This window comes from Ahaetulla prasina, chromosome 7 (genome assembly GCF_028640845.1).
Source record: "Ahaetulla prasina isolate Xishuangbanna chromosome 7, ASM2864084v1, whole genome shotgun sequence".
NCBI classification, from domain to species: domain Eukaryota; kingdom Metazoa; phylum Chordata; class Lepidosauria; order Squamata; family Colubridae; genus Ahaetulla; species Ahaetulla prasina.
In genome coordinates this window covers 71,007,830-71,023,442 of record NC_080545.1, presented here as the reverse complement: position 1 = coordinate 71,023,442, position 15,613 = coordinate 71,007,830, and the positions used below count along the sequence as shown (strand labels likewise).

Sequence of the window (15,613 nt, the reverse complement as noted above, 5' to 3'; positions counted from 1 at the left end):
AACTACTGCTAGTAGTATACATAGATTGTCCATTAAAAATGACATTCTTAGAGGTATGAGAAAATTTTGAAAAAAAAACCATTTTTGTGAAGTGGACATCCAGAATCCCCCCTTTTTTAATACAAAAAACCAAACAAACCTTTATGTAATGGGGAGGGGGTTGGGAGATGAAAAGCTTTGGATGTGGTTATTTGGATTGGGAAGGGAAAATTTTATTCTATGTTTGGTTTATGTATAACAATACCTTGTGATTGACCGGAAGCGGAGGAGGGGAGGTTTTTGGTTTTGGGAGGGAGGGGAAAAAAGGGGGGAAAATGTTTTTGTTTTTTAAAACTCTTTCAATAAAAAAAAAAAACCAAACAAACCTTCATTATTGTGGACTGGATTTTTTATTAATTTGCTGAGTTTTCACATTTCTGACCGTGACGCAAGAAGATAGTTTTTCACATAAGCAAAAGGAAGAACAGTTTGTTAAAGATTCTGGTACAGAAAAAAAATGATCTTCCTTCAGTTTCTAGAGTCTTCTCATGACATATTAATCCAAGCATGGATCACAGTAGAACATACCTACTTGTACCTACTTTCTCCAAAAAGCCTTGCTAGACATTTTCTTAGTTTTAACATAGAACATAGCATAAAAATAAATTAGGAATAAGAAGAGATTCAGTTCAATGCAATCTCCATTTTTAGGCATTAATCATAATATTATTTATTTGCCTTTTGGAAACAGAGGTTGCCTGTCAATAGTCAAGAGCAACAGTTGGGATCTCTTCATTCTTATCAATTTCTGAATTTTTGAACTTAAATTTGTTAGATTTATACACACACAAACTTTTCTACAGGTATTCAATGTGATATTCATAGTGCTCCCTCCTATTTGTCTTCACAACAACTCTGTGAGGGAGTTTCTACAGCTCATGATGGATTAGACCAGGGGTCTCCAACCTTGACAACTTTAAGACTTGTGGACTTCAACTTGCCAAGGTTGGAGACCCCTGGATTAGACCATCCTGCTCCTAGTCCAAAACCTTAACCTTATATTTATGGATACTTGTATGGTTCAATGAACTACCTTTCAGTAGTAATCCATTCTTATAAACCATTTAATTATTAGCCCACAAAGTCAGTGGCTGAGGAAGACAATGGATTCTCACCTATTATCTCTTGGTGTTTGGAGAAAAAAAGCTGAAGCAATGAGTTGGATCTGCTCCACCCATTGTTATGGGTCACCTGATGGATCACCTCTACAGACTCCATAAACCACAATCTGAAAGTCATTGATTTATGGATTTCCTAGCTTTTTATTTTTTGCAGTTTGGCCATAGCCAGTAGAAATATTTATATGCCTTTCCCACCCCCCACCCCCCTTTGCTTGTAGAGGTGAGAAGAAAATATTGTACAATATATAGAGCAGTAATCAGGTAGGACTTTCCATTCAAGTCAATTTAAATAGTTATGCTATATTCCAGTCAGGAATTAGAAACCTTATCTTCATTCCCCTTCCTCAATAACTTTTTCATTTTTCCTGTTTCTGAATACTAATATATCTTCATAGAGCCAGTCGTGAACTAGGCAATATGTAAAAAGTACATGCAGCTGTTTTTATTATACATAATTAATATTTTATTAAGAAGTGCTGAAGATCAAAAGGAACCGCAGTTGATAACCTAAGCCACATATGAAGTTGGCAAGCTTTCCATCACACTTAAGCTGCAGCGGCAGCATAGAATTGTTTTTAGACAAAGAGACGTGCTTCATCTTTGAGTAGTATCAGAATCATACTCATAGAAAAGTGGGCAACTTTTAATTAAAATTTAATGCAATTTTAATTTCATTAATTACATACAGAACAGTGGAGTAGATGATTATCCATCCCAAGGCAGATCTCATTTAAATCAGTGATTCACAAATACGGCATGGCATCTGCTCCCCAAATTTTCCCTCCTTATTTGTCTGTCATCAGAGCCTTGCTGCAGGTGGTGATTTTGAGGAACATTTCACTGAATTAAAAAGTGGTGTAATGATTACATATCCAGTCCTATCACCTCCATCTTTCCAGCTCTTTAAACCTTCCTCTTGACCTCATTAGATATCCTACAAATGTATTGGTTTTATTCCCTTATGTCTCAGCCAAAATGGCTTTAGCAGACATTAGAGATTTTGAACAACATACCTTGCTTGCCACCTTCAAGTGCAGTATTAACACGATTCAATTTATTCAAGCTATTTTCCTGTGATGACATGAAAATATTCTCCTAAACTGACCACACACCTATCCACACTAAGTCTTCTCGATGGTGACATCTTCTTTCCTTACTAGCCCTGGAACCCAAGTTCCTTGTATTTGCTGGCCATATCATTCCGGAACAGCTCCAAGGCTTTCCTCATTGCCTCTTGACAATCAGCCCCAAATTCTGCAGAATGTTTTTCAGCAATGACACCGATGATGATTTCAGAAATAAACTATGTAAGAAGAATTGGCATAGAGAAATAAGGGCAGGGATAAGAAAAAAGGGCGGGGGGGGGGAAGAGACAGAAAGTGAGAGTGTGCTAAAAATGTCAAGTAAATGTCAAACATCAAAGCAGCAAACATGACAGCTTTACGTTAACTTTGGTCAGGGCAAAAAGGAGAAAATATAAATAATATATATTTAACATTTTTCTCTTAACATGTAAGTGACTCAGACCTAAGATAAGTCAAAGGTTGGCTCATCCATACCTCTACTGGTGGGACAGAGGTACAAGGTTCTCTAGATATTGCAGCATTGCAGCTCTTTTACTCTTGGCTATCAGAATGAAGGATGTTCTACACTATAATTCCCAGCAGCTATGAAAGATGCTGGGAATTGTAGTTAACTGACAGCTGAAGAGATGCATATTGTAACCTCATGCATTCTTTGTGGTTGAATGAAATGATCTCTAAAGAGGTTCAGTACATTGGAAAGCTTTGCTTCACTGATCAATAGCCATCCATCTTACTGCTGTCCAGGGCCACTAGTAAAGGGAAAAGTTATTTCTTTTTCATGGGAAACAATGAGGAAATATGCATTTCTTTCCACTGCATACCCTGTGATCAAGGGTGATGTTATTGCAGCTTCACAGCCTCTTCTTGCTTGCCAAGAACTGAATATCCTTTCCCCAGGACAATTAATTATACCTGTTGGTATAATTACATAATTGAATTAATGGACTAATACATGCACTAATAATACTATTACTCTTAAGTTGAGAAGTTGTGGCATAATTCATCTTTAAGGTAGCATATAATATCTTGCATTACTATCATGGCTGGCTGGGGAATTCTGGAAATTGAAGTCCTGCATTTTCAAGTTGCTAAGATTGAGAAACACTGATGTAAACTGAAGCTTGAAACAATTCGATCAGAATAGAGCTGGAAGGGACCTTGGAGGTCATCTAATCCAACCCTCTGCTAAAGCAGGAGACCTTATTCCATTCCAGAAAAGTTACTGTCCAGTCTCTTCTTAAAAACCTCCAGTGATGAAGCACCTACAACTTCTGACAGCAGACTGTTCCACTGGTTAATTGTCCTCACTGTTAGGAAGTTTCTCTTTAGTTCCAGATTGCTTCTCTCCTTTATTAGTTTCCATCTATTGCTTCTTCTCCTGCCCTAGGGTGCTTTGGAAAATAAGTTGACCCGTTCCTCTTTGTGGCAATCTCTCCAATAATGGAATACTGCTATCATGCCACCCCTAGTTAAAACATTTCTTTATTCAGACCCTGGGGTTGAAGTTGAGCTGTAATTTTATTCTAAAGCAGTCCAGGCACAGATCCCTGGCATTCATGAGCCATTCTGCTTTATACTGGCTCTTTTGGAACTTCTTGGGTATTTGAAAATTTGCAAAGCTAGAAGAAATTTGTTTATTATTTGTACCAGGTACTCAAACACTTTAAAAATGTTTTTCAAGCAGAATAATAGATTTATATCTTCTTCCTTTCTCTGTAGTGGAAACAATATAGGAAATAGTACTCACACTTCTGCAACATTTTTCTCCTTAACTAGAATTGTAATTTATTTCATTCTTTGAGCTTTGTAAGATAAATCATCTGTCTGAGCCATACATTCTCCCTCTCTCTGATCTTTCTTCCTAATCTGGTAGCTAAGAAGTAGATACTGAACCTTGCCAAATAAAAATAAAAATAAAGGTTTTCATGTTTTATTATCTTTTGGAACAAGTTTCCAAAAGATTGCAAATCTTCCTATTGGGTTTTACAGAGCCGAGTATGGGAAAGAAACGTAAGAGTAAGTGTTCACTACATTTTAGCAGTTTTATGGTGATTTTAAATGTGCATTTTAGGCTTACACATATATTAATATTTTACATATTCTATTGAAAAGAAACAAGAAGCTGGGCTGCCAATGTGAGTCATCTCACACGTCTGCGAATTGGCAGAGACAACTACTGTGAAGAACGAAAGACTGGCAAATAGACTAGTCCTTTAAATCTCTCCAGAGAGCAAGATATCAGGAGATAGCTCAAGAGTGCCCTGTATTACAACTCCTCACATAAATCAGCCGTCTCCCACAGGTTTGAGCACGGGGAGCCAAAAGAGATGACAAAGGGATGACATCTTTGCTCTCAGCAGCGGCAGAGCCTTTCATAAGGAGGCTAAGCCAACCAAACTCCCTTCCTAATCCCATTCAGAAATGCCAGTTTAGCCATTTTATAGCTATTGCAGACCTTCAAAATGGAAAATTTGGTGCTTGGTAAGTTTTACCTTCTGTGGATTTAAGAAATTTTGAGCAGAGACTTACGACTTTCAAATAATATACAAATAATATAGCAAAAAGCCAAAAAAAAAATGTTATTAATTTAAGAAAGTTTCAAATGGATTTGGAGACCAGAGAGATTCAGTATTTGGTTATTTTGACTCTAAAAAAACAGTATACAATTGAATAATATATCCATTAGAAACAACTGAAATGGAACTAAATCCATATTAGGAACTGAGGCTTGATGAAGTTTGCAAATGGACATTAAAGGGAATTAAATGATCAAGCAGAAAAGAGATAAAATGGCTAGATTGACTGTAATATTGTCTTATCTTAAGGAATTTCAAACATTGATTGAAATAATAATCCAGGTAGTTCTCAATTTACAACAATTTACAATGGCACTGAAAAAAGTAACTTATGACCAGTTTTCACACTTACGACCATTGCAGCATCCCCATGGCATGTGATTGACACTCGAATGCTTGACAACTGGTTCATATTTATGATGGCTGTGGTGTCCGAGGGTCACATGACCATCTTTGGCAACCTTCTGACAAGCCAAGTCAACCGGGAAGCCAGATTTACTTAACAACCATGTACTAATTTAACAACTGCAGTGATGCACTTCACAAATGTAGCAAGAAAAGTCATAAAATGGAGCAAAACTCACTTAACAAATTTCTCACTTAGCGACATAAATTCCGGGCTCAAGTGGTCGTAAGTCAAGTACTGCCTGTAACTAATGTCTCCAAAAGGATACAGATTTCAATGGATAAACTTTTAGAAGATAACGATAAAAACTTTTACCTGACGTGGAGTTTGAAGCAGTGGTGGGTTTCAAAAATTTTTACTACCGGTTCTGTGGGCGTGGCTTGGTGGGTGTGGCATGGCTTGCTGAGCATGACTTGGTGACATGACAGTGGAAGGATACTGTAAAATCTCCCTTCCCACCCCACTCCAGGGGAAGGTTAATGCAAAAATCCCCATTTCCTCCTGATCAGCTGGGACTTGGGAGGCAGAGAATAAATAGGGGCGGGGCCAGTCAGACTTTTTACTACCGGTTCTCCGAACTACTCAAAATTTCCGCTACCGGTTCTCCAGAACTGGTCAGAACCTGCTGAAACCCACCTCTGGTTTGAAGGCATGGAAGAAAACAAAATTGAGATTTTGTTCCAAAATAGGAATACAAAAGACTAATCAAGGACATGGAACATCTCCAACAAGAAATCCCAGACAATGTTTCCTTCTGGGGCTTACAAAGTAAGCTGGTGAAAACTTTAAGACGCCTTCTAAATGCCAAAGAGTAACGAAAGATCAAGGCCCATAATGCCTCAGGGATGATTTAAAGGTCAAGATTGTGTCAAGCAGAAAGGAGAAATATAAAATTGGACTATTTAACCATGGATAAACTATTTTATATATTCACTATTGAACTGCATCTTTCAAGTAGTGTTGTCGTATATTTATTTATTTGTTTGATTTAAATCATGATTTTTTTCCCCCTCACTAGCAAAAGGCAATCTATTTCTCCCTCCAAAATTGAGCTTCTGTGGCTTACAATGGCCTTGAACCCAGGTCCCCATGATTATAATCCAATACTTAATCGCTATGCCATGCTAACTGAATCCTCAATAATGTACATTGAGATGATTTATTCAAATGGAGTCTGCTTCCCTGTGCAACGAATTAGAACTACTGTTAAAACAGAATGGACATTAGTCTGCTCTTCAGCTACTAGAAACTACAGCTGTGTATTCCTTCCTTTCTCTTTTTTTCATTTTTGCTTTTTATTAATCAAAGGATAGCAAATTCAATCAAATAAGAGGGGCTGCACTGAGGGATCCTCGGTGCTTTCTAACTTGGTTGTTTTCTTTCAGGTGTTGCATTACCCCTACAAAGTAACATCTTCAGTGTAGTGACTAGCACTGATAATATTACTTAGTTTGGTTAATGAAACATCTGCAAGAAAACAAACAAGCACCAAGAATCCCTCACTTCAATCCTGAGCTTCAAATATTCTCCTTTTGGGACTGCATTGTCCAGTTTCTGCTTGGGTAATCCACAGTTAGCATTTATTTGGCAATAACTACTGGCACAGTATGATCTTCTGGTGATTTCTCAACAAATTCAATATTAATTTTATCTTCCTAGGGCAAGACTTCACTGTATGGGCAGCCACCACTAAGTTAGGTGGTGTGGCAGCTGCCTTGATATATTTACTTCTCTTTCTACGGTATTTAGAACTTGGAATACGGGACCTTGAAGATCTTCTAGTCCAACTCCCTGCTCTAGCTGGGCTAGCATCAATGGTCAAAAAGTCTAATTGCAAATAAGGGACAGATTCTTTGTCTTAGCGGTAAACCTGGACCTTCAACATTTTAAAAAGTAAAGTCCTTTTTGACTCCTATTGACTTTATAGATATGTTCGTATAGTGTTCTTGAACAGCAATGATGCAGAAACTATTTGTCTCTGCCTTCTTCTTGGACTTCCCAGTCTAAGCTTCTGTCCTGGGATTTTCTGGAGCTGCTCCATTTAGTAGTTAACTCAGTAAGGGCTTGTTTTGTTTGAGGAGGTCAAAAAGATGCTGTCAGACCTGTAATGTCCTCGCCTGATGAAAAATAAATAAACTTTCCCTTGAAAGAGTATTTTTGTCAACGTTATGCTTCTAAATTGCCCTTTTATTTCACCAAAACATCCGATATCCATTCTAAAATTTAGCAAGCAGGCCTACACACATGCTCAGAATACAAACCTTTCCTTTGCTGCTTAATAATAGCTCTTTGGGTATACATAATTGTACCACCATCTTCGCCATGTACGTACTTACTTCTAAATATTTGACTGGAATTTTATGTTTGTTGGCATGAGTCTGTGCCAGTGGTGCCAGTTCTGCTTCATGGGACCCTTTCCGTTTCAGGATTTTACCCAAAGCACTGAGGACAGTGGTTCCATGTTTCTTTACTTCTTCTGAGTTCTTCATCTCATCCAGAGTCTTGAAATCTTTGAATTTGACAAAGCGCTCTTGAGTCTCAGGGTGGTTCTGGAACATCCTATCAATTATATAGACATTTTTTTTTTCAGTAAAAAAGTTTTATTTCCATTTTCCAACAACCTATTCAATATACAGTCTCTTATTAACTTTCATTTGTTACTTATTAGGACCTGCCCAGCTACCACTTCCTTCCTTAACAAACCTTTCCTCCTCTCTTCTCTACTTTCTTCTACTTTCTTCATCCTTCCTCTCCTTCACTTTTCTACATCCTCTCCTCCTTCCCTACTCTTCTCTTCCACCCTTTCTAACCCTCTCTCTTTCCCCTTCCTTCTTCCTTCCTTTCCCCCTTTTCTACCTCTCTCTTTCCTACCTACTTTCTTCCTTCACTCTCTCCTCTCCCTTTCCATTCCCTTCTGAAATGGCAGCTGAGCAGCCCCGATTTCATTTCAAATTATTTCTATTTCTTAATTACATATCTTCAATCATTCCTTTACATTGACCCTTCATCTCCCCTCCCCTTCCCTCCCTCCCCTTCCCACCCCGAGACTTCCCAGAACAAAGTCCAGGGTATAAGATTAACAATCATAAATTAAAATACAACATAAGTCATAATCCATAGTCACTCCTCTCTCTAAGACCTTAACTCCCCTCCAGAAACAAAAAAGTACATTCTTCTTCCAGTCCATTATATATCAGTCCATTCTACTCCTAAAATCTTCAGAATCTTCCAATTAAATTAGTATTTCCAGTTCATCAATAAAATACATAGTTCTTAATATCCATATATATATCAATCCATTCCACTCCTGAAGTCTTCAGAATCTTATAGTTTTTAATATCCAATCTTCATCGATCAAGACCAAGACGATATTCCATCTTCCAGTATTCATCAGAAATTCTTTTATAATATACCTTTCTTCCTTAAACAGTCTCCCAAATATAATTCATATTTCCAGCTTAAATTCTTAAATTTTTATCCAATCTCCAAAAATAAACAATATTCTATCTTCTCATATCTTTAATATCACTTACATAAATCAAATAACATTGCTAATATTAATATTTCTTCAATTTACCTTACATCTGTCAAATAACATTATTAAAATTATAACTTATATCCAAAATATATCAATTATAACAATTAAATTCTATTTAACCAAATACCAACATTACATCCATAAATTTTTCTATCTGTCCTCCAAAAGTTAAACAATATTCCATCTTCCCATTCCTTTATACCTCACGTATATCAAATAGTAACACCTTATACCCAAAATAAGTCAGTTGTAAAAATTAAACCCTATATATAAATTTTTTTAAAAAAAATATCATCAAAATCACATCTTAAGCATTCTCCTTCCCCTTGTCTTCTATCTTACACATTTTCCACCATCTGCTCACCAATCAGCTTAACATCTAACAATAAAGAATTTCCAATCTTTAATATATTGGTGTAAAAATCTCTTGTTTAAAAACTTATTAAGAAAAGATAAGCCTCCAAAAGTTCCTATAAAAAAAAATATCCATATTTGAAGTGAAGAAGTTTCCAAGATTTTAGTAGTTAGTTCTGTTTGCTTAAGAGCCATTCTTAAACTGTGAAATCTACCAAAAAGAAAGAAAAAATATTCAATAAACTTTTCTTCTTAAACATTGTGATAAAGAAAAAGGAAAAAAGGAAAAAAAATCATTAACAGTTCTTATTCATTCCACTTAAAAAGTAGCTTGTTATGTTCTTCTCTTCCTTTGTCCTTTTATAGTTTCACTTTCCTTTGTATATTGCAAACGCCATTTTAAATCCACTCAAGTTGAAAGTTAGTTCAAAGGAAAGCTATTTAAGAGCTGAAGTTAAGATTTATTACTTGCAAATTCTTGCTAGTCCTCCTACTTTGTTCTGTCTGTGTTAAATTCTCTTTAAAAATAAATCTTGGCACAGAGATGGTCGCGGCTTCTCGTTCTGTATAAACAGAAGCACCCTGGGCACGGAGCTTCGTCAGGCTAAAGGGGAGCTTCACCCTTCGATCCCCTGGTTAAATTCCAGGGGCTCCCGGGGAGCTCTACCCAAACCTGACCACTCTTCCCTCCCCCTTCTCCCGGGGGAGAGAATTCCAAACCGTTTCACAGCCCATTTACGCTGTCAGGGACGGTTTGACGAAACCCAGGGCAGACGATCCCAAAGGAACGTCCACGAAGTCTGCGTTGCCAGCGGAAGTCAATTATATAGAGAAATTCATGAAGAAGCAAGTCAGTGATGCTGAGTCCTCAATCACCTATAGCCACCTATATCAGTTAAGCCTACAAACTCATTTTAGATGCTCATATAGACCCTCTTTACATCAGTTTCTTAGGTGGTATAGTAAGTTGATGAATTATGAGAGTTGCCCTTTCACTGGATCCTTAGAGAGTGGGATTTCCATTTTTAGAAACTCATTCATAGTTATGTGACTCTCCTGAAATTTATCTCACCTCTTGAGTATTAAAAAAAAGAAATGCTCACCTTTCGTCTCAGACCTCAACAAACATCAAAAAAGAGCAGCTGCACAGATTCGAAAGGCAATTTCAATAGGATTATGGACCCCAGCAGAAAGGAAATTTTGCACATAATTTTGATTAAAGCTATAATGTTAGGCATGCTTGAGATTATGAAACTCAATAGCGGCGATCATGCTTAAATGTGTTAGATTACATAGATATGCTTTCATAACACTCTCTTGCCACTTGGAAAAAATGCTCTAGTCAGAGTTTATTGTTTAGGATATTGAAGTATTGAAGTCTAGAGAGCATTCAGATTAGGGAAAAGTGCCCTACATATTGTATCATATTATATCATGCTAGTAATTTTTACATGGCCTCGTGTGCCTGTCTTCTATTTTTCTCTTTCCAGTATTTCTTATTATTAAAATGATATAATGATCTCCTAGGAAGATAGTTAGCTGCATTGTCACTATACCTAAGCCATCTTATAAATAATATTTAAATATCTAAATTTCAGATATTAACTTCTTATGGCTCAGTGGGTGACCAAAGATCAGGAAAGAGACGGAAATGAGAAATCAACAAATGGAAAGCAGCTAAGCAAGTTGATAGTCTAATGGAATGTTGATATGGGTCAACAATGTACAAACAACAACATGGCCAAATTTAGAGCTGGTGAAAGATCAGATAAGTTTTATGATTTGGGATGCATCCATCCATCAATGGAAAAGACAAATATACTCCATATCCTATTCTATTCTCCCTGTCTTCTACTACTTAAACCAGACGGTAGAAAACACACAGGTCTGGTATTATTCTCAGTGACCATTTTTGTACTATTCCCCACTGTACCAATTTCCTCCAACTGTCATTGCCATTGCCCAAATATTGCCTATCTGCGCTGCTCCTGCTGTTCCAAATTATACAGAAGATGGTGTGTGAAGATGAATCTTCTTTCATGAACCCACTCATGAATCTGACAGTGAGGCCAGCTGAGCAGAGGTCTGCCTTGCAAATATTGAAAATCATGACCATGCACATTCCAAACTGATCACAAGCCAGTTTCAAAGCGCAACCATTTCTTTTCCAAGTCTTTCTCTCTCTGTTAGCATTTTGTAAGCTTCCTAGGTTCTTTCATCCCCATCATTTACTACCTTCTTTATGTTTGACCCCCAACATCTATTCAGGTTTCCCGACAGATGGAGAAGATCAGTGGTGGGTTGCTACCGGTTCGCTCTGGATCGTGCAAACCGGTAGTGGTGGTGGTGGGAGGCTCCGCCCACCTGCCCAGACATCTCTGCACATGCTCAGAAGCATCGCATGTGAGTGCGAGCGCTCACGAGCGAACCAGTAGCGGCTGGAATTGAAACCCACTACTGGAGAAGATACAGAACAGAACTCTAGCGTTTTATTTGGGGAAATAGAGGAGGTCCAGTTGTTAACATAATCCTAACATTGTTAACATTTGTTAATTTATGCTAATGGCATTTTGAAATATATATTTTCCTTTAGATGGGGCACCATGATTTTTGTTTCATTTCATTGTCCAGAGAATAATCATGTTAATTGGGCATTTGTTACTTATTTGTTAGATTTCCCACCTTGCCTATAATGACTGATGCACAAATCAGCCAAGCACCATTTGGCCGGAACTCAAAAGAAAAGGCAATATAAGATGTGGCTCTAGAGCACAACAGGCATAGAACTATGTTAGCATAGTTCTTTGCCCACTCAAGGATGGATGGGGAGCACTTTAAATCAGCAAGGAGAAAAAACACTTACCCTTTCTATTATTATTTACACAAAATGACAGTATACACAGCAAACGAGATAATTATGCTGGATTTCATATCACAGATCACTAGTCAAACACTTCCCAAGCGTTTAGGACTGCGTGATATATCGGCGAATTATGCGAGCAGATCCCAGTATTATTATTATTATTATTATTATTATTATTATTATTATTATTATTATTATTATTATTATCATCATCATCATCATCATCATCATCATCATCATCATCATCATCATTATTATTCATTCACTCAGCCACAGATTAAATTCCTTTGGAAGCCTTTTTTTTCCAAGGGCTTATCAATGAAAATTGAGGACAACAAAATTAAAATAGTCTCCAGCTTATCAGCTAGTTTGCATCTCTTTCTCTTCTATAATGTTTAGTTCTGAACCACTTGCCAAGCAGATCCTTAAAGCGCCACCATGCCAGCATCTCAGGAATGTTGCTGCTCAGATTTCCATTCCTAATTTCTGCTTACCTGACGATAACTTCCTGTCCATGCAAAGAGAGATCTGGTTCCACTTTGCCCCAGATGTCCATGACCTTCTGCCATTCCTGCTCTGTGAGCCCCATAATATTAAAACAGCACAAACAATGAAAAGCTTTTTAGCTAAAGAGATAAAGGCAGCCTGGGGGTTCTTCCTTGAGTGAAGGTTAAACAGAGAGACCTGTTGGTTTAATAAGCTGACTATAGATTGACACCTATCACTTGACAACTCCACGTTAGGTCACTCTGGTCAAACTCCCTCTTAGTGGAAAGCTATTTTGAGTCGGGTGCTATTGTGGCAGACCCAGATGAAATAATTTCTGACTCTGGTATCAGACTGGCACAGGTCCTAAGTCCCACAGAAAGGACACTGCCAAGCATCAGTGCCAGGAATTTGGTATTCAGCATCCATCCCAAGAACAGAGAAGACGTTCCAATTTTTCATTTTATCTTTGACAGCCAAAAAACACATGGCAGGGGAGATCAGTGATCAATAGCACTATGGCACGCATAATAAACTGAATCCCTCCACAACACTCAGCCTCACCATTTTCTGAGCCTGATCTGCATCTTAAGTAGACCACGGTGGACAAGGGGGAGGAAAATACAAATAATTTTTTTAAAAAACATTAGGAGTAGCTGTAAATAGTTCCTTCAGAAGGAAGGAAGCTGACTAGGGAGGGAATGTAATTAGATACTCCGATCTCCCAGGGCTGATAAAATGTGCAGACCCTTTCTCCCGGTTCCCTTAGTTAGAATTAAAAATCACATTACTCTTGGACGTCCAGGAGATCTGCACATGCACAGAGCGTATCTGATAACATCTGGGCAGGTGGCCGGAGCCTCCCACCGCCACCGCTATTGGTTCGCCCAAATCGGGACAAACCAGCTGCAACCCACTACTGGTCCCATCTCATGTTAATCAACAGACTCCAATTCAGGTTTATGCTCAGTTATGTCTGACTTTATTCACTTTCAGCCAGAGCAGGGGTCTCCAACCTTGGCAACTTTAAGACTTGTGGACTTCAACTCCCAGAGTTCCCAGAGTAAAGCTGGCTGAGGAACTCTGGGAGTTGAAGTCCACAAATCTTAAAGTTGCCAAAGTTGAAGACCCCTACCCTAGAGTTTAGAAGACACATTAAGCCCAAAAGTTGCCATCTTACCTTTTATCACATATGGCTTATTAACGTGGCTTATCTTGTTGCTCAGAGATGGAGCATCTGCTATCTGGGGTTTATAGAATCTGGAATTTAAAACTTGCAATAACTGCAGATACTGGAATCGGTAAACTGAAAATGGCAACTACGCCGGATTCAAAACCACAGAATGTTGTGAGTGTTCATTTATGGAGGTGAAGGGTATTTTGTTTTGTACTTAGCTCACATACATTGTTTTTCATGCTAACCCACCAAATCTTACCTCTTTTAAAACAAGACGGTGGAAAACCAGTAGACAATTATCCCAAAGCTGTCTGCAGGCAGAATGGGACAAATCGCTGCAGCTGGGTTGCCAGTGCCAGATTGCTGCCGCTGGGTTGTAGCACCCAGCGGCAGCAATCACCCAGGGCACCCAGGGCAACTCACTGCAGGACAAATCATCGCAGGAGAATGCCAGATGTGAGGAGAATCTCCTTCTCTTCCTCCTCCCTCCCTCCTAGATCCTACTTATCTCCTCCCAGTCCCACCATTACCTATTGAACTCTGATGCAGAAATTTCTATGCATGGGAAAGTGTGTGACTTTCTCCCAAGTGATCTTTTTTTTCTGGTCAGAGAAAAGTCCTTCTTACACACACACACACACACCTTTGTTCTTATGATTTTTTTCTCCTAGTCTCAGCTGCAGAGGAGACAGAGGAGGTTCCACTCACCTCCAGCATTTTCCCATTATTATTACGTATGTAACTAATAAAAGAAATTGTCCCACAGCGAGGTGCCCTGCACTGAGGAGAGGGGTGAGGCAAACGGGATGAGCAAATGGTGGCAAATTGTCCTAGACCTGCTTCAGGGTATGATCAAAAAATCAAGATGGCAGCCATAATGCTGCATTTGAAGCTTTGCCCATTTTAATAGGCCACAGTGTTGCCATCTTGATATTTTGACCACTTAGATATTTATTTTATTTATTTATTTTATTTTTCATATTTATATACCGCCCTATCTCCCCAAGGACTCAGGGCGGTTCACAGGCAATTAAAATACATACAAATACAATTAAAAACGACAATTAAAAAACTTATTCTATTGCCCAAATTATTAAAAACAGTATAAATAGTAAAAACCCCTTAAAACCAGTCACTTTAAAATCTAATCCAGTCCCGCGCAGATAAATAAGTGTGTTTTAAGCTCGCGACGAAAGGTTCGGAGGTCCGGAAGTTGACGAAGTCCTGGAGGGAGTTCGTTCCAGAGGGTGGGAGCCCCCACAGAGAAGGCCCTTCCCCTGGGTGTCGCCAGACGGCACTGCCTAGCTGACGGCACCCTGAGGAGTCCCTCTCTGTGAGAGCGCACGGGTCGGTGAGAGGTATTTGGTAGCAGTAAGCGGTCCCGTAAATAGCCCGGCCCTATGCCATGGAGCGCTTTAAAGATTGTCACCAACACCTTGAAGCATACCCGGAAGGCCACAGGTAGCCAGTGCAGACTGCGCAGGATAGGTGTCACACGGGAGCCACGAGGGCTCCTCTATCACCAGCAGCCGCATTCTGGACTAACTGAAGCCTCCGGATGCCCCTCAAGGGGAGCCCCATGTAGAGAGCATTGCAGTAATCCAGATGAGACATCACGAGGGCGTGAGTGACCGTGCATAAGGCATCCCGGTCTAGAAAGGGGCGCAACTGGCGCACCAGGCGAACCTGGTGGAAAGCTCTCCTGGAGACGGCCGTCAAATGGTCTTCAAAAGACAGCCGTTCATCCAGGAGAACGCCCAGATTGCGCACCCTCTCCATCGGGGCCAGTGACTCGCCCCCAACAGTCAGCCGAGGACTCAGCTGACTGTACCGGGATGCCGGCATCCACAGCCACTCTGTCTTGGAAGGATTGAGCTTGAGCCTGTTTCTCCCCATCCAGACCCTGATACTCCTATGTATTTGGATGATTCCTAGGTTTTCATGTCTCTAACGCGCTTCTACAGCCAA

At 39.1% G+C, this 15,613-nt stretch overlaps 1 protein-coding gene across 1 annotated transcript; it reads right to left on the bottom strand.

Annotated features, from left to right (window-relative positions):
• Positions 1-378: 378 nt before the first annotated feature.
• MB (myoglobin) lies at positions 379-12,684 on the bottom strand. The gene is made up of 3 exons (XM_058190582.1): positions 12,477-12,684; positions 7,564-7,786; positions 379-2,463 (listed from the first exon to the last, which is right to left on the bottom strand). The coding sequence occupies exons 1-3, from the start codon at positions 12,569-12,571 to the stop codon at positions 2,317-2,319; spliced, it is 465 nt and encodes a 154-aa protein (XP_058046565.1). The 5' UTR covers positions 12,572-12,684; the 3' UTR covers positions 379-2,316.
• Positions 12,685-15,613: the final 2,929 nt, after the last annotated feature.